Raw genomic sequence first — 18,262 nt, forward strand, 5'->3', positions numbered from 1 at the left:
GATCTCTAATAGGAGCCACCTGGCCAGATCAGAAATGGCAGGACACAGAATGACAATCTTGAATGATGTCACTCATGTGGAATCTAGAGAGGTTAAAACAGAGAAGCAAATTGCAAAATACTGGTTGCTTGGGGCTGGCAATGGAAGGAAATGGGGAAGTGAGTTGTTTGGATATACTGAAAGTTATAGGAGACAAAAAAGTTCATGAGGTCTATCTATAGCAGGGCAATTATAGTAAATGTATATATTGAATACCTGAAATTTGCAGAGGAAGTTGATCTTAAGTGTTTTCATCCCAGACATATGAAAGGTAACTACATGAGCTGATACCTATGTTGGTAAGCTTGGCTATAGGAGTGAATAAAAAAAAAAGTATATGTATACCAAAGCATTGTGTTGTTTACCTTAAGTAGAATTTTTATTTGTACTGCCTCTATAAAGTTGAAAAAATATTTTAAAATAATAAAATAGGGGCTGAGGTGTGGCTCCTTGGAGTGCTATGTGCAAGGCCCAGAGTTCAATCCTAACACTATAAAAATTATTAAAATAGCTGGGCGGTGGTGGCACATGCCTTTCATCCCAGCACTCGGGAGACAGAGCCAGGCGGATCTCTGTGAGTTCGAGGCCAGCCTGGTCTACAGAGTGAGATACAGGACAGGCACCAAAATTATACAGAGAAACCCTGTCTCGGGGAAAAAAAAATTTAAATAGGCATAATTTCAATTGATGTTATATTATGAAAGAAATTATGTATTTATTAGCCCTTTATAGGGAGCTAGTCATTTTTCATATACAATTTTGAAAATACTGCTTTATTTTATGTGAAGTAGACATCGATATTTTTATTGTTGATTGCAACCTAGGTGTTCATATAAAATACCTGATCTGAATTGAAAAGTTTTTAACTTTTAAAAATATGTTACTTGACTCTCTTTTTCTTTGTTAGATAACTGGGAAAAAGGCATATACTACAAGCCAGCAAATTTTTCAAGCCATTAAGTCATTGTGGACAAAAAGCAGCGAAAAAGAGTCACTCCCTGAACCAAAGGAAGAAACTAAGGTAGATTTTAAATAAACCAAAAATGTAGTCATTTAATTTTGGTTTGAGTAAGCATTGACTCATATTGATAATACTACAGAAACGTCAAAGAGAAAATGGAAATAAATGAAAGACTCAAAATGACTTGGTATAGTATAATTTTATATTCTTTTAGTAAAATCATTTGCTTCTGAAGAAAATGTCTGTTTTTGCTAAACAGGTAGGAAAATCTGATGAAATACATGCTAAAACGCCTAACCTAAAACATTCAGTGACTTTTCCAAAAGATCTTATCTCTGAAACGGCGATGAACTCGGAATCAACTGCAGGTTTGTTTGGAATTTTTAATTTTGTTTTCATTTTTATTAAATAATTTTGGAACATTATAGTTGATACTTTGAACTTACATGTTTTCCTGAATGTTTTCTCCCTTATATGTGTACTTTGAATTTCATTTTTGGTTATGAGGGACCTAGATACCTGAGATTTTTCTTTTTAAATCATCACGTAGCTATAATACAAGTCTCCACATGTGTGGGTCTAGAGTAGTACTGTCAGTGTGACTGAGTGAAACATTTAATATCACTTTATAAATGTGAGCTATTTTATCAGGAGGAGGAAAGTGTACCTTTCAGAATTTTATCAACTGACAGGTATGAGTCACACCTCCATAAAGCGGATCAGCTCCCATTTCTCATGCTATTTACCTGCCAGTCTCCTGTCAGTCTTGATTTCCACTATCTGTGGTTTTATTAAATTCAGGTACCAGGAGAAATTGCAACATGAAGTAGTACATGTAGCACTGTTACAACTTTGCTAGTATTCATTATTGACAATTAATACTTTGTGGGACCAAAGAGTGATAGTTATAATTTCTAAAGAAATCCTACCATGATCAAAAAGAAGGTAGCCAAATGTTTAAAACCACTTTGGCAGTCTATTCACATAATCCCGTCTGTCACAGATTTGCAGAGATTTGCCTTTCTATACAGTGTGAATGATTCAACCAATAAATAAGCTGCCTCATTGCAAAGGAAATATACCAGGTTCAGAGGTGGGAAAAAATAAAAATAGTACTGTTATCTACCCTTCATAAAGCATGTACTATGATATAGAGTCCTTTAAATATTGTATTCAACCAGCAATACAAAGTAAAACAAAAACCCATCTCTGATGTATTGATAATTCTTCCCATTTCATGATGGAAACAGTTTTTTTTTTTCAAATTATATAACTTGTCAGTAGCAGATATGTGTCAGAGCCATATTTCTAGCTCATCTTCCTGATGCTACAGTCCAACCTCTTCCCATTGTATCTAGTCCTTCTAATTTAAAACCATAATTTAATCTCTAATTTCCTCTTCCACCTGCTCCTCTCTCAATATCCATCTGGTGATAGGGCATGGGTCATGCCTGTAACCCAAGCAGTTGGGAAAATGAAACAGAAGACTTGGGAATTAGAAGCCAGTGTGGCCTCTGGCTTATCTAGTGAGTTCCTACACTAGTCTGGGCTACATTCCAAGACCCTGTTCAAAAGTGCAAGATGCTAATAACAATAGTATGTGACCAAGAAGAGTTGTTACCAAATAGCACAACCTGATTTGAATGTTTTTCTGTCTTTCCTTTCTCATAAAGATGTTAGACAATTTTTTAGACTTTCTCTGAGTAACCTACAATTGAACATATTTACAAAGGATATAATATATGCAGTCATTTTTCTAAATGTCAATTCCCAACTATCTTGGTTGCGGGCCATTTACCCACCAACCCCACAGTTCCCCAGAGTTTTCTTGAGTGCAAGCAGCAGGAAATATTAGAAGGATTTAGACTGTGGAGATAAACAGATAGAAAATAAAGGATAGCCTTGAGAGGACCTAGAACCTATTCCAAGGAGCCCTGACTGTCTCTGCCCCAGGGTATTTATAGAGATGCCAAGGGGTGGAGCAAAAGACCTCTCCCCAGCACAGCCAAATGCAGACCATCTCAGATACCTGCACTCAGGCCCATGATCCTAATCATCCTCTCTATGCGGACCTGCTGGGTAAAGCCACGAGGAACCTGAAAACAGGCTCTCACAGGTCCCCCTTTAATATATAAAAAATAACTCATTATTAATGGCTTATAGCAATCTCCATAGCTGTTACACCTCCCAATATGGGAGTAGAGGATGTTAAAGATGGCATTTCTCTTTTGAATTAGGTCCAAGGTGACTACAGCAGTCTTTAGCTGCATCCAGCCCTTTCTAAACCAAAAACTCTTAATGCAATTGCAAACTTAAAGAATCCCGTATTTCATCATTACCAGTAACAGGTTATCATAAATATTGCTATACATAGTTACAATTCTCCCAATCTTACAACTCAAAGCAAACTCTTAACCATTTGAATTAACATATATGGTACTATATATAATTACAATTTTCTCAGTGTTATAACTTTAAGTCTTAATAAAACCGTTTGAATTTTCTTGCTAACAAAACAGGAAAAACTTCTGATGTATTCACATCAAACTTAAGTATTTCCTTAACTCCAAAAAACCAGGGTGCATTAATATCAACAGGTTAAACATAATTTCTGCAAACATACATTCAACCTTAATTCACTCATAAATCCTCCTTTTCTTTATAATTTTTTAAACAATCTCAAACCTAGTTAGAAAAACCCAAACTTACACAATTCCTACAAACCCATATTGAAATGCAATATTCTCAATCTAACCATTAACACTTTGAAAACTTTTAACAAAACATCCAAAAGCAATTTTTTAATAAAACTCTTTACACTTTAAAAGTAGTCTCCCCAGGCGGTGGTGGCGCACGCCTTTAATTCCAGCACTCGGGAGGCAGAGGCAGGCGGATCTCTGTGAGTTCGAGGCCAGCCTGGGCTACCAAGTGAGTCCCAGGAAAGGCGCAAAGCTACACAGAGAAACCCTGTCTCGAAAAACCAAAAAAAAAAAAAAAAAAGTAGTCTCTTAGTATACCCCATTTGCATTTCTTACTAAAAACATTAATCTACTCAAATAATTTTTTAAATTAAATAGAGTAAGGAATATTAACTCTACCTTTTCTTTATAATTCTTTAAGCAAAATCTCAAGCCTAGTTAGAAAACCCAAACTTTTCCGTTTAAACAGTACCATTTGTAACACAAAACCAGTTCCATAAGTAATTCCATTTTTACATAAACAGTTCCATTTTTAACACAAAACAATTCATGAATCAGTTAATAAAGCATATATGCATGCACAAAACTGCATCTTGTGTCTAGGTAGAAACAATAAATTTCTTCATTTGAACAGTTCCATTTTTAACACAAATAATTCCAGAAAAACAGTTCCCAGGTCATTACTATAAGTAAATTCAAAATTGTCCCATTGCAATGAAATCATTATTGTTCATTTCATTTCTTAAGTCCCAAAATTCAAATAATAGATTCTGGTACAAGCCTTCCAAATAGGAAGAAATCCATAACAAAAATCTTTGTAGTTTTATCTCATTTTTTAAGTTCAAAAAGTTCAAAAAATAAATTCTGATATCAGACTTTCATTTCCAAATATGAAGAGACGTTTACAACCAAAATTTTGCAGTTAACAATTTTAGTTCAAACAAGTGTCTCTGCAACTTTCATTCTCAAGCCAGAGACCTTTTTAGTTATAGTAGCATTTTAAACTGCACCATTTTTGCTGTTAGCTCAGGTTTTTCTGTGTTGCGTTGATTTTTCATGGAACTCAGCTGCAGATGCCTTGTGCTTGTTCTGGTATCCGCCATTCTTAGCTCCTTAGTGGCTTCTGGAGCTTTGAAACCACTCAGACTGCCTGCTTTGCAGTCTACTAGGACACTAATTTCTGTATCTTAGGGTTTTTTTTTTTTAACATGTACATTAAGCATAGATTCACACTCAACATTTACACTTTTTTACAAACTCATATAACATCTTGCAAAGCATTTAGACTCACATTCAACATTTACACGTTTTTACAAACTCATATATAACATTAACATCTACTTATTTATACTCCTTAAGGAAACTATAGAACTACTTTAGCGGATATATTTCTTATTTACCTCTTATATTCATCTTTTACAACTAGCATCTTTACTTCTTACAATCTTATTACTACATGTCTTAAGACTACCTTAGATACTCCTTGCAAGTTTATATCCTTAAAGAAACTCTATAGAGCTATTTTACAAACTTATATAGGGCTACCATTAGCATATATCTAAACTAGCAAACACCTAAAGATTTAATTTTCTACTTCTTACTCTTAATTATTATCACTATCTCTATTAGAAAGATTCTCTTAACTAGACAGGAAGTATGCACATCATTTCTAAAGTTCAGAGCTTACAGACAGCTTTGATATTCTAAAAGTTCTTGATAGACTGAAACAAGAGTGTAATTCTTGCCGGGCGGTGGTGGCGCACGCCTTTAATCCCAGCACTCGGGAGGCAGAGCCAGGCGGATCTCTGTGAGTTCGAGGCCAGCCTGGGCTACCAAGTGAGTTCCAGGAAAGGCGCAAAGCTACACAGAGAAACCCTGTCTCGAAAAACCAAAAAAAAAAAAAAAAAAAAAAGAGTGTAATTCTTTAATGGCTCTCTTAACTCTGGAATTTGGTGACTTCTGTTGCTATGCATTTCAGATGTTTTATAACAACTCTATTAAGAGCTATGTCAGTTTACTGCAAACCCAAAAGAAAGAAAATGAAAAACCTTGTAAGGAATATTCTGTTTCTCAATTGCGTAACTGGCAACTCAATTTCCCAACAGGGGAAGATAGTTGTCTAAATTGGAATGGGGTTCTAGACCTGCAGCTTTCAATAGGTCTGAAGACATTGCTGAAACTTAGTTTCAATAGTCTCAAACTCCTCAGCAGTCTGGAAGCCTCTTTATTCTCCTACTATCCCCAGACTGCAAGCTGGAACCTTGATATCAGGAAAATTGATTTAGTTGCTTTTTACACTCAGACTCTGATATAATTTTCCCCCTTCTTTATTTTAAAGCTGTATTTTCCATGAGTTCTTTAACAATGCTGATGTTTTGATAGATTTTTATTAACCCAATATTTTTACCAAAACTGCTACTATTCAAAGGAGTCAAGAACATAGATGTTCTTTCATGAAACATATCCTTCATTAGCTTACTGAGAAAGCGTTTTCATCATTTCTTTTCATTAGCTTTAACCCTTGTTATTGTTGTTAGCAGCTGTGATATTTAGCATTTATTTTTTATTAGGAACTTTCAGGTGAAGCAACTCTATTTCGTAAGACAGCTAGATTTTCTGAAGTTTGTTTTTCATCTATAAAGCAGTCATTTCTTTTTGAATGTCTGTTTCCTTGTCTTGTTAGATTTGCAAAGGAATCATTCATTGCAGGTTGTTTGTTCAAAAGGCAAAGAACTTTTTTATTTTCCCGTAAGTTTCTTCATATCTAAGACAATGTTCAGTATATAAACTGCTTTCCCTTATTTTAAGGATTTTAAAGTGGCTTGTTTGCTCTTATAGGTAGCTTTTTGTCTAATCTGAGTTCTCAAGAGGTAAGATTAGGCTTTCTAGCATTGCTTTGAGAAGAAACTTTATTCTGAGATGAAAAGTTTTTGGACAGTATCACCATGTTTGGCTGAAAAACTACATTTCCCAGAATGCATTTTTCTTCATCAGCTCACTGTTAAGAGATAGCTTATGGACTCCATTTCCGGTAGTTCTTTTCCGGGTCCAAAAGTCACTTATGAAGTTTTTGCCTGGGAAGTTTGAACCAAGTTTTTTGCTTTTGCAATGGGAGATTTGAACAAGCGTTTTAAGTTTTCAATTACGGAACATTGGGAGATTTCTGTTCTCTTCTCAGCTGGCTTCAACAGGTGTCTCTGCTTTATTGGACACTGGCCCCGGATTAGAACCGCACCTGCCTCCTTAGCATGCATTGAGGCTGGCATTAGTGATAGCAACTTTCCTCTGGGCTTGTTTGCTGTAGCCAGTCAGTGAAAAACAAAAGCATTTACTACAGAGCTTTTCCATAGCTCCTTCAGGGAGATTTTTTTCCTACTGATCTTATTCTCATTTTGCTTGTTCCTTTCCCCCCAGATGTAGCGCTTCAAGTTTCTGTCTGTGGCTCTGTACCTCTACTAGCTGCCTTTGGAGGTAGGGGCTTCCTCGCCCCCCCCCCCCCCCCCCGAAACTGCCTCAAACTCTAACAGCTTTTCTCAGGTCGTGCATTTTCTGGGGAGGATTATGTCCCTTCTCTGTTTTTTCAGAGTCTTTCTCCCTGACAGTTCCCAGTTTGGTCTCAGTTTATTCCCTCTGCCCCAGAAACAGTTTCCGACACTACAGTGGCGGCTTTTCCTGCTACTGAAGGTAGGGGCTTTTTGTCTGTTTCTGTTTTCAGGGTCCGTGAGGTTTGTGTTCAAAAAATCAAGCTTCTGCTTTTTTTAACAAGGGAGGTTTTTGTTCCCCCTAAACATTTACACAGGTGTTTTGCCTCATCAGGCCTTCACCTGGCCCAGTCCCCTAGTGGGTTGCATTTGTTTGTCTGGTTGCTCAAGGACAGATTTTGCCAGAGGCAATCACCTCTTAAGGCTACACTCCCTCATCTCACCAAAACAAAGCTTTCTTGGATGGAAAAGAAAGCTTTACTCCTGGATAGTTCTGTTCTGCCCTGGCTGGGCTCTTTTCCCCAGACAGCGTTCTGACTCAGCAGCACAACTACTTCAGACACAGTTCAGCTTTACTGTTTTCCCAGGAAGGTCTTTTCTCTGATAGGAAAGCTTTTCTCAGATTTCTTTTTGCAGCTGTGGACCTATCAACCCACAACTTGTAGGAAAGCGGACAACTGTGCTGTTCCCGCTGGCTTTAGCTTTGTTCATTAGCAGTTTTCCCCTGGGTCCTGCACCTTCCTGCCTCAGCTCTGTGCTCCAGGAACCTAGTATCCCCCAAATGCACTCCAGCTCAGAGACGCTGGCTAGTTTCTTCTCAGTTGTTGGTTAGAAGCTAGGATACAATGCTTAAAAGAGTTTGCATTGCTTCAGGGGATCTTTGCATAAGGTCAATTAGGAGCACCCTTTCATTCCAACAAGTGCTCACTCAAAACCCTCAGCTCGGCTGTAACTGAAAAGCTTGGCTTTTTTGCTTTTCCCATGTAAACAGTTTCCTGCCCTATTGGGCTCTTTGTGGCTCTTTACCCACACTCTCCCAAGTGTTTCCTCAGGGTATTCTGACCTGCTGCCTTTTACTAGCTTGAAGAGACAGAGCTTAGAAGAGAGGTTTTTAGGAACTGATCCCTGCCTCCTGCATTGCAGGGAGGATTTTTAAAGCTTGAAAGAAAGAACTTAGAGAGGTTTTGCTGTCTTAAGAGGTTTATTTTCCCTTAGAGCTAATCACAGGTGATTCCCATACTAATGTCTTCAGGTGATTCTAATTTTTGTCCTGAGAGAGAAAGTTAAAGGCTTTAGTTTAAGTTTTTTAAGAGCTTTCAGTTTGAGAAAGAAAGATTAAGGCTTTTTAGAGAGTTTTCCCCCAAATTTTTCAAGAAAAGCGTTATAGTTTAAGAGAAAGATTTTTTTTCCCAAGAGAGAAAGGCCAACTTTTCCCAGAACTTCTGAACTTTAACCTTTTTGGCTTTTTACACCCGCATTTTTGCCTCAGGGAGAAATCACTTTCTCCTGCCACTTGGATTTAGTGCTTCAGCTGTCCACAGGTCAAAAGCTTCCATAGGAAACTTTTTTCTTCCTGATAAGCTCAAAGAAGAGCTTTTTTACTACCCGTAAAGCTCAAAGAAAGATTTTTTTCCCCCAGTTTGCGTTCATAGCCCCCAAAGTTAGAAAATTGAAGAGTCTTTCTGTCTAGTTGCCTTACTTAAATTTTTTCTACACGATCTTACACTTCTAAGTTTTTCCTACACTATATTGCTACACTCTAATTCCTTATTTTTCACAGAGAGAAAGTGAGAAAAGGATAGAAGAGATTTTTGTGCTGCAGCATCAAACATCCTTCCAGTCCATTTTTTCCTTTTCTCTCAAGAATAAAAACCCCTGCCCCTTAATAATATATATAAAACATATATATATATATATATATATATATATATATATATATATATATATTCCATAACATCAGGCATGCCCCTCTTTTTCTACTGGCAGGGCCTGACAATGCACTTTCACCAAAAACTCTGAAATAAAACTATTATTTTCCTTTGTCTTTAGTCCCTGTTCATTTGTCTTAGTCCTCCCCCACCCTTTTTTTAGTCCCTATTCGGGCGCCATTCTGCAGGGGTTTACCCACCAACCCCACAGTTCCCCAGAGTTTTCTTGAGTGCAAGCAGCAGGAAATATTAGATAGAAGGATTTAGATTGTGGAGATAAACAGATAGAAAATAAAGGATAGCCTCAGAGGGCCTGGAACCTATTCCAAGGAGCCCCAATTGTCTCTGCCCTAAGGTATTTATAGAAACACCAAGGGGTGAAGCAAAAGACCTCCCCCCAGCACAGCCAAGTGCAGACCATCTCAGACACCTGCACTCAGGCCCATGATCCTAATCATCCTCTCTATGCGGACCTGCTGGGTAAAGCCATGAGGAACCTGAAAACAGGCTTCCACACTTGGTAAAGGTGAAACAAAATACAGCTTAAAGTAGGATTCAAATCATTCCCACCTAATATTTTTCCTTATCCACCTGTGATCTGGAACCTTTTCCTATCTTGGATGTTGTACATGAAGAGCATTCTAAAGAGACTTGCAGTGGGCAAGGGATACCAGTAATATTTGTGGTTATTATATATCTTAGTTCATGCTACTATAAATAGGAATATCGTAGTCTGCATTGCTTTCATTCAAGAGAATGGAAGTTCAAGATCACGGTGTCAGGATGGCCAGGTTCATATGAAGGCATTCTTCTGGCTCCTAGGCAATTGATGTCTTGTATCCTCACATGGCAGAGAAGAGAACCAAGCATATTGTCAGAACATTTTACAGGGCACAAATTCCACTCAGAAGGACTTCATCAATGCATCTAATCCTGATTACCTCCCAGCGGCCTTGCCTCCTAGTACCATCACGTTGGTGGTTAGGGCTTTAATGTAACAATATATCTTTGAGGGTTAATTATCTCAACCTTAGAATTTACCATTTCCCCATTTCACATGTAATCACGAAGTTCAATGACATGAGAAACAGTAGTGATTATGATCACAGGTTTTAGGATAAGACTTGAAGGTGAATACCAAATCCAGAGTTTGAATACTTCTATTACCTGGAGCAAGATACTCACCATCATTTAGGTTCAGTTTCCCCATCTGCAATTCAGTTTCCTCATTCACAAAAAAATAGTTCTTACATGTTTGCTGTGAGGGTTAAACTATCTGTCTGTCTGTCTGCTATCTGTCCATCCATCCATCCATCCTTCCATCTATCATCAGTCAATCTATCTATCTATCTATCTATCTATCTATCTATCTATCTATCTATGTATCATCTATCTATCCATCTGTCTATCTACCTATCATCTATCTATACATCATCTATCTATCATCTATCTACCTATCTATCAATCCATCATCTATCATCATCTATCTATCTGTCTGTCTGTCTGTCATCTATCATCTATCTATCCATCTGTATCTATCATCTATCTATTGATATATCATCTGTCTGTCTATCTGTCTATCTATCTATCTATCTATCTATCTATCTATCTATCTATCTACCTACCTACCTACCTTTCTCATGTACACACACACACCCTGACACAGAGTCTCAATATGCATTTCAGACTAGCCTTGAAGTGCTGGAAGTCCTCCTGCTTCGCCCTCTTCAGTGCTGAGTGAAGCCTCTATCCAGATAGATTATAGGAAAAGTTCCACAGAAAATTCTGTGCATTCAACATTTTAAGAATTCCTGAAGATTAGAATTCTAAAGGTAGAAGGACCTTTCTAATTTAGGAAATTTGAGTGAACCAAGTCTTTGATCAGACTGTGGACAAGAATATAAATTAAGGGAATAAGTAGAATTGTTAAAGGACTTAGGAAATTTACATGCACTGTTAAGAAAATCTGAAAGCAGACGACACATAAAATTGTTTGTCATATCCCTACTAATATCTCTGCTTAATACACTTAGAGGGATGGCCACTGGCAGGTTGCCCATGCCACAGTGGATAACCCCACAACTATGCCCATACAGGCAATAATTGGACTCAGTGGATTATTTAAGAAAGAAAGGAAGAAAGAGGGGAGTGTAGTGGGTAGCCTTAATACTTCCACCAATAGGGGAGGGAGGGAAGAGGGAGTGAGAGAGAGAGAGGAAGGAGAAAGAAAGTGGGAGAGAGAGGAGAGAGAATGAGAGAGAGGGAGGACTTGAAGTGGGAAGGGAGTTATATCAGGGGAGGGCCAGGAGAAGATGAAGAGAGGGAGTGGGAAGTGGATATGATTAAGATACATCATATACATCTATGAAGGCTACTGATGATAGATAGGTTTCTTATGCTTCAGTAGATGGCCCCAAGCATGCACATATGGGCAGCACTAACAGGACTTAGTGGTTTATCATAAATAATAAATAAATAAATAAATAAATAAATAAATAAATAAATAAATGAATAAATAAATAAATAAGAAAGAGCTAGAGAGTTTGTTCAGCAGTTAAGAGCATTGACGACTCTTATAGAGTACCCAGGCTTAACTCTATCACCCACATGGCAGTCCATAACTGTAACCATTTCAGGGTTTTCTGGCTTTTGTGGATACCAGGCATGCATGTGGTATGCCGATATAACTCAGTCAAACAACCATTTATAATAATAATAATAATAATAATAATAATAATGATATGAAGTTGGGGAAATGTTTGGGAAGATATGGAGGTGGGAAATGGAAGGCAGATAATTCTCATATCATTGTTCACATATATGAAATTCTCCCCACCTGTCGATGGAAAGCAATAGCCAATCATTGGCTACTGAGAAAGGGAAAAATCTGTTTTCTCCAGGGACAAGTTCCAGGCAAGTTATCAGATCCCTTGTGGTCAGCCTAAACACGTATATGTATGAGCAATAATGGACTATGGTGTGTGTGTGTGTGTGTGTGTGTGTGTGTGTGTGTGTGTGAAGATTAATAATAGTAATTGATTTCTTAGAGTCTCTTTAGATTTCTGTATATATCTAAACCAGAATTTATGGCCACAATTATCACTCAAAGGAGATAGAAAAATTATGTATGTAACAAAAATTAAAGAAGAGATCATGAAATTGAGAGTGGCCTTTACACGGGAGGAGTTAGAGGGGGAGGGAGTGGAAATAATGTAAACACAGTACTCAAAAACTAAAAATTTAAATAAACAAAATTCTCAAAAATAAAGAAAATTTCAAAACATTAAAAAAGCTTAAAACTTTTCACATTATTGAGCAGAGGCTGCCACCACGTGGCAGTGAAATGCATTTCAGAAAAGCTGACAAGCACAAAAGCACCAGCATTTCTTTGCCCCCTTTTTAGACCATTTCCAAATGAAAAATATGTATGTATGTATTTATGATTATATTTAGATATTTTAAAATATTATCTAGCAACATAATTAATGCCTACTATAATTTTTGAGTAGTGCCAGTTGAAAATATATTAAGATAATCTGTAAGGTAATATAAAAACATCTGTGATTTCTTTTGGTAATAAAAATGTAAACATAATATTCTTGTGGTTTGTCACCTACATTTACTACTGAATAAAATGTCCATTTTTCAGAGATTAGTAATGATATAGACAATTTTTCTTAATCTCACTTGATAGCTCACTAGTCTTATAGACCCCCCAAAAGGACCTCAGATTAAAAAAATCCCTAATGTATGGAGAACAGTATTAAAGTCATGGGTGCTGTTTATGACCTCATTAAGACTTTTAAATATAGTTGATCATAATACCATATATAAGTGCCACTCTTTATAAAGTAGAAAATGTTTCTGGAAATAAAGGCATAAGATAAATCATTGTGGTCACATTTATTTCTCCCTTTGTTTTAATCATAAAACAGAAAATAAAATTCTTCTGTGAGCAAAATATATGGCTCACTAAAATTATAAAATCATTTAAAAATGATTCAGACATTGAAAATAATTAAAAATAAAAACAATTGATAGATATATGTTCCAGAGACTAGAAAATTTAAACCTTCGTTGTTAAATAAATGACTGCTTTTGATATCTTAAGACAAGATACCCTAACCCTTATCATTTTCTAAGTAAACTTCATTTTCTAAACAAGAAATTTTTTTACTATTTTGTTGTTTCTTGCCTACTTACCATGCACAAGATAGTATATGCAGCATGCTGCTCCCATCCTCTTATCTAATGCTAAAAGTAAGTATGTGATGTTGTTACTATACTAACCTCCATTTTCAGAAACGCTAGGACTCTGTAGGAGTCTGACAAGCCTGGATTCAGTCTGGCTCCCCCACTTAGCAGCTGAATGGTAGTAGTCAAATTAATCTCTCTAAATTAAAATCTCCTTCTCTGTCAAATGTGAATAATGCAGGTATGCATTGCTTAATGACAGGGATAAATTCTGATGAATGTGCCATTAGATGACTTCACCATTGTGGAAACACTGCTGTATGTGTACACAAACTAGTTAGCATAGGTCAGGATGCAATGTGACTTATATCAACGTAAACCCCAAATGTATGATGCCTTGGGCTCCATCTTGCCTGACACACAATTAGCTTGTCAAGCTAACTTTTAAGTCACATTAATAAATCTAAGGATCAGTTTTCAACTCAAGCACATGAAATCCATCAGTAACTATGAATACAGTTTAAGCTCCCTGACCTTTGAAACAACAACTTCAACTGGCCTGTAAAATATCACTTTCTCTTGGTTCTTCTTGTTAATATTTCTGTTATACTCTCTTAATCTTAACCTGAAAAGGTTACAGTATCCCAAAGAATTCCCTTCTTGTACTTATCTGGTGTAGATAATGCTACCTAGCTCCGTGGTTTTAAATGCTGTATAGTTGGAACTGCTATAAACCAGTTAAGTCCTCCTGTGAACTGTACTGACACATTTCTTTTCTAGCTGCCTACCCAATATTTCTACTCATATGTTGGATAAGTAATTCAGATTCAACACTTCACAAATTTAATATTTCATTTGCTTTTCCTCAAAATTACTTATATCACATTTTTTTCTGGCTCAATAAATGTCAGCTCCATTTTTCTAGTTTCTCAAAGTAAAACAGTCAATCCCTTTAGGAAATCCCATCCATTTTACCTTCAGAATTATTTAGAGTATAGTCCTTTTTGACAGTTCTCACAACTGTCACAAGTGAAACCCTTCAGGGTGCAATGCAATGTCTTCTTATCTGCTATGCCTACTCCTATCTTTGTTCCTCTCTGGTCTCTTTTGCTTAGGTAAACATGCTCGTATTAAACAGCACTGTGTCACTCATCTACTTACAATAGCCCGTCAGTGTAAACTAAAAGGTGACTCTGAACTAGCCCGAGCTCCTCTTTTGTCGCTCGCTCGCTGACACCCATTGGTCTGCTGTATTCCAGCCATAGTGTATTGTGTCCTCACACTTCCTTGTCTACAGCTCATCCTAGAAGTCACTTCTCACAGATGTCTACAGAACCCATGTCTGCATCTCCCTTGATTCTTTGCTCAAATATCACCTTTCTAGAAACCCTTTCTAATCATATTATTTCAAATTGGAAATTACCCAAACACTTCAGGTGTCCCTCTATGATTTTGTGTTCTGTGCAGCACCTAACAATCATACGATGTACTGTATATTTTACTTACCTTGTTTATTTTACCCATGTTAGGCTCATATTGAAGAGATTTTATGTTTTCTTCACTGCTATATTCCCAGTACTAAATATAAATGTCTTCTTTTTTACTCTAATACTTTATCAGGCACAGCACAGTTTATACCTGACCCCAAGCTCATGGATCACGGTCAGTCTCATCCAGAAGATAAAGATATGTACAGCACTAGAAGCTGAAATCGACTGCAGTGGGAGCCTGCGTAGAGAACCACAAGATGTACCAAGTGACAGACAAAGGTTAAAAATCATGTGATGAGTGGGTAACTGACAGCATGACTAGAAATTGTCCCATGACATTTTAAAATAAACAGTTTGGCCAATGCTGGAAGTAGTTAAAACTCAAAATAATGAATACAGCACAAGTAATGTTAAGAGATTGATGAGGCAACTGAAGTAGAAGTACTAGGAGTATATTTCATGACTTGTAAGAGAATTTATTAGAAAGCAAAATAAAGTGAAGATATAAATGTCAGTAAGACTAAAACCTGAAAATATGCATATGTAAATATACATATACATGTATATACATATGAATCTGCTTCAGTTTTCCCAATTATTACCAGTTAACTTAGAATGGTGGATAGAAGGATGTGGGTTTTTTTTCCCAGAGCTGGAATAAAATATCCATATTTTATGACACATGAACTTGGGTTTATGTCTTTGTTTTATTTAGTTTAACTACTCTTAAATGCCTGAAAACATCTGTTTAAAAGGACCGGACCATATACTACATTATCCTAATACTGCTTAGCAATTTTGCTACTGCTTCCTAGGTATTGTGCTTTTCTGTTTCATTCCTCTCAGGCCTCTTAAACCCATCAAAGTTATCTGTTTTCTATTTCATAGAGCAGAAATGTATAATCCTTAGATCCGACCATTCACAACCAGCCATCTAACTTCCAGAGTTACTCTTTGTACTCATTCTTCGCACCCTTTCCTAAGACTAGTGCTTCTTCTCAGATTTCTGATTTTCCATTTTTACAGGACTATATTTCATCCTGTTTAACCTTCAGTCTTTGGTTTCTCTTTTCACTCAGTTCTGTCCCTCAACTGGTAAATACATTTAGTTTTTTTTTTTTTTTTTTTAAAGGAAATCCAAAAGCACAGTAAAAAAAAAAAAAAAGACAAAACATAACTCAGCCTCTTCTGTCAAACTGTCTTTTCTCTTGAGTTTCTTTCTATAATTTCCTGTATACATCTTTTAAAAGCTATTAATGTGCAAATGAAGGGGAGCACATTGATTATCAATATTGTTTTAATGAGCATTACAACCATGAGGTGTTAGTTATTTAGGAGACTGGCAAGTATTGTTTGATTCTTAAGGATGCTTCAAAGCTCAGTCACTCCTAACACACTGCCTGGAGTACTTTACCATAGGCCCTCCCTTTCTTACTGTATCGGCATCTGACATATTGATGAGCTCAGACCTTGTTTTCTACTTTTCTGTCAATTAAGTTTCATAATAAGTAAACACAAAGCTGGAGAGATGGCCTGGCAAGTCAAAGTGTTTTCCCTGAAGCCTGATGACCTGAGTTAGAGCCCCCTCAAACCCACATGGTGCAATGAGCAATGAGAGAACTGAATCTTACAGATTATCCTGTGACCTGCACACAAAAGGCAGTGACATGCTCGTGTGCACATGATAAATACTTTTTTCCTTTTGGTTTTTTGAGACAGGATTTTACTGTGTAACAGCCTTGGCTGTCTTGGAACTAGCTCTGTAGACTAGGCTGGCCTCAGACTCACAAACATTCGCCTGCCTCTGCCTCCCAAGTACTGGTATTAAAGGTGTATGCCTAACCACTGCCCAGCCAAATAAGTGTTTTTAAGTAAACATAGTCCTTTACTATTTTTTGTTTGTTTATTTGCTTTGTTTTTTATTATTTTTGAGACAAGGTTTCTCTATATAACAGCTTTGGCTGTCCTGGAAATTGCTTTGTAGACCAGGCTGGCCTCGAACTCACAGAGATCCACCTGCCTCTGCCTCCCAAGTGCAGGGATTACAGGAGTGTATCACCACTACCCAGCCCCTCATTATTAGTTTTTCTACCATGGCTTCTACAACATCTCTAAAGAAAGCAGAATACAAATATAAAAATTATAAATGAAGGAAAATTGCTCAGTGAAAACTAGATTTTTTTTAAGGCAAATAGTAAGGCATTCTGTATAATTTGAAGGGAATTTGTGTGAGCTTTCAAAGACTATAATTTGAAAAGGCCTTATATTCAAAACCATCCTGCAAAATTGGATACATATCAAGGATTGTATATTAAGGACAAAACAGCCAAGCGGTGGTGGCACACGCCTTTAATCCCAGCACGCGGGAGGCAGAGGCAGGCGGATCTCTGTGAGTTTGAGACCAGCCTGGTCTACAGAGTGAGTTCCAGGACAGGCTCCAATACTACACAGAGAAACCCTGTCTCGAAAAACCAAAAAAAAAAAAAAGACAAAATAGCAGAACTGAAAAATTGTCTTTTCAACAAATTTAGGTTTTAAGTTATAACTCCTATGAATTATATTGTTATATTGCAATAGCTAGTTCTTTGACAGCTTATCTAATAGCAAAATGAAAACCATTTGCTTATAGTGAGTTTCGTAAACAATGTGTAGAGAGTATGACAAATACAACACCCTCAGAAACAGGGAGAGAGTTCTACAATAAATGTGTCTCATGAGAGCAGTCAGGCAAATTTAACAAATGGTAAAGTCTGTTGAGAGAAGTTTGGCAGTATAACCACTGATCTTCAGTTTTATGCTTTAGGGATGGATGATAGCACTGATAATACAAATATGGTTGAAGTTGATATTTTAATGATGGTATTGATGACAAATAGAATGTCACTGAGGAACTGACTTCTTTAATGACATTAAAGAGTGAAGCCAAATCAAGAGATTTATATGAAGCAGTAGTACATATGTTAAAAGAATTTTTCCTTATCCATTGTCAGCATATCTAGTATAGTTACTGACAGTGTCCCAGCAGTGGGAGATAAAAGAGAGGAATTTATAAAGTTAAGATAATGAAATTGCTTCCTCAAATTCATATCTAATGAAGTGTCTTTGCATAGCACACCAACAAATTTTGTGTGAAGAACCATTGAAATGGGGCCAAGAGATGGTCTAGTGGGTCAAAGGCTTGTTGTGAAAGCATGGAGAACTGAGTCTGAATCTTTAGAAACCAAGGAATACCAAGTGCAGTAGTGTACCTCTGTAATCTCTGTGTTGCTACATTCTTACTACAAGAGGGGATGCTGTAACACGAATCTTCAAAGATCTTATAATAAAAAACCCAGAGCCAGATATTGGTGTGAAAATTGTAAGGTCAGAGAAGCAGAACAACCAGCCACTAGATTACCTCTGCAAAATCCTCAGCCTCAAGAGAGAGTTCCTGTTTCATCATGCCTTATATAGTTTTCTGTGTCCTGCC

At 36.8% G+C, this 18,262-nt stretch overlaps 1 protein-coding gene across 1 annotated transcript in view; it reads left to right on the forward strand.

Annotated features, from left to right (window-relative positions):
• Nucleotides 1-15,480, forward strand: part of Apool (apolipoprotein O like) — a 65,628-nt gene extending 50,148 nt beyond the window's left edge. Inside the window, exons 7-9 of the mRNA XM_052734918.1 lie at nucleotides 947-1,060; nucleotides 1,260-1,368; nucleotides 14,924-15,480. Of these exons, the coding sequence (XP_052590878.1) occupies nucleotides 947-1,060; nucleotides 1,260-1,368; nucleotides 14,924-15,012 (312 nt within the window). The 3' untranslated portion in view covers nucleotides 15,013-15,480. The remainder of the gene's footprint in view (nucleotides 1-946; nucleotides 1,061-1,259; nucleotides 1,369-14,923) is intronic.
• Nucleotides 15,481-18,262: the final 2,782 nt, after the last annotated feature.

Source organism: Peromyscus californicus, unplaced genomic scaffold, assembly GCF_007827085.1.
Source record: "Peromyscus californicus insignis strain IS unplaced genomic scaffold, ASM782708v3 Scaffold_10__1_contigs__length_136768540, whole genome shotgun sequence".
NCBI lineage: Eukaryota > Metazoa > Chordata > Mammalia > Rodentia > Cricetidae > Peromyscus > Peromyscus californicus.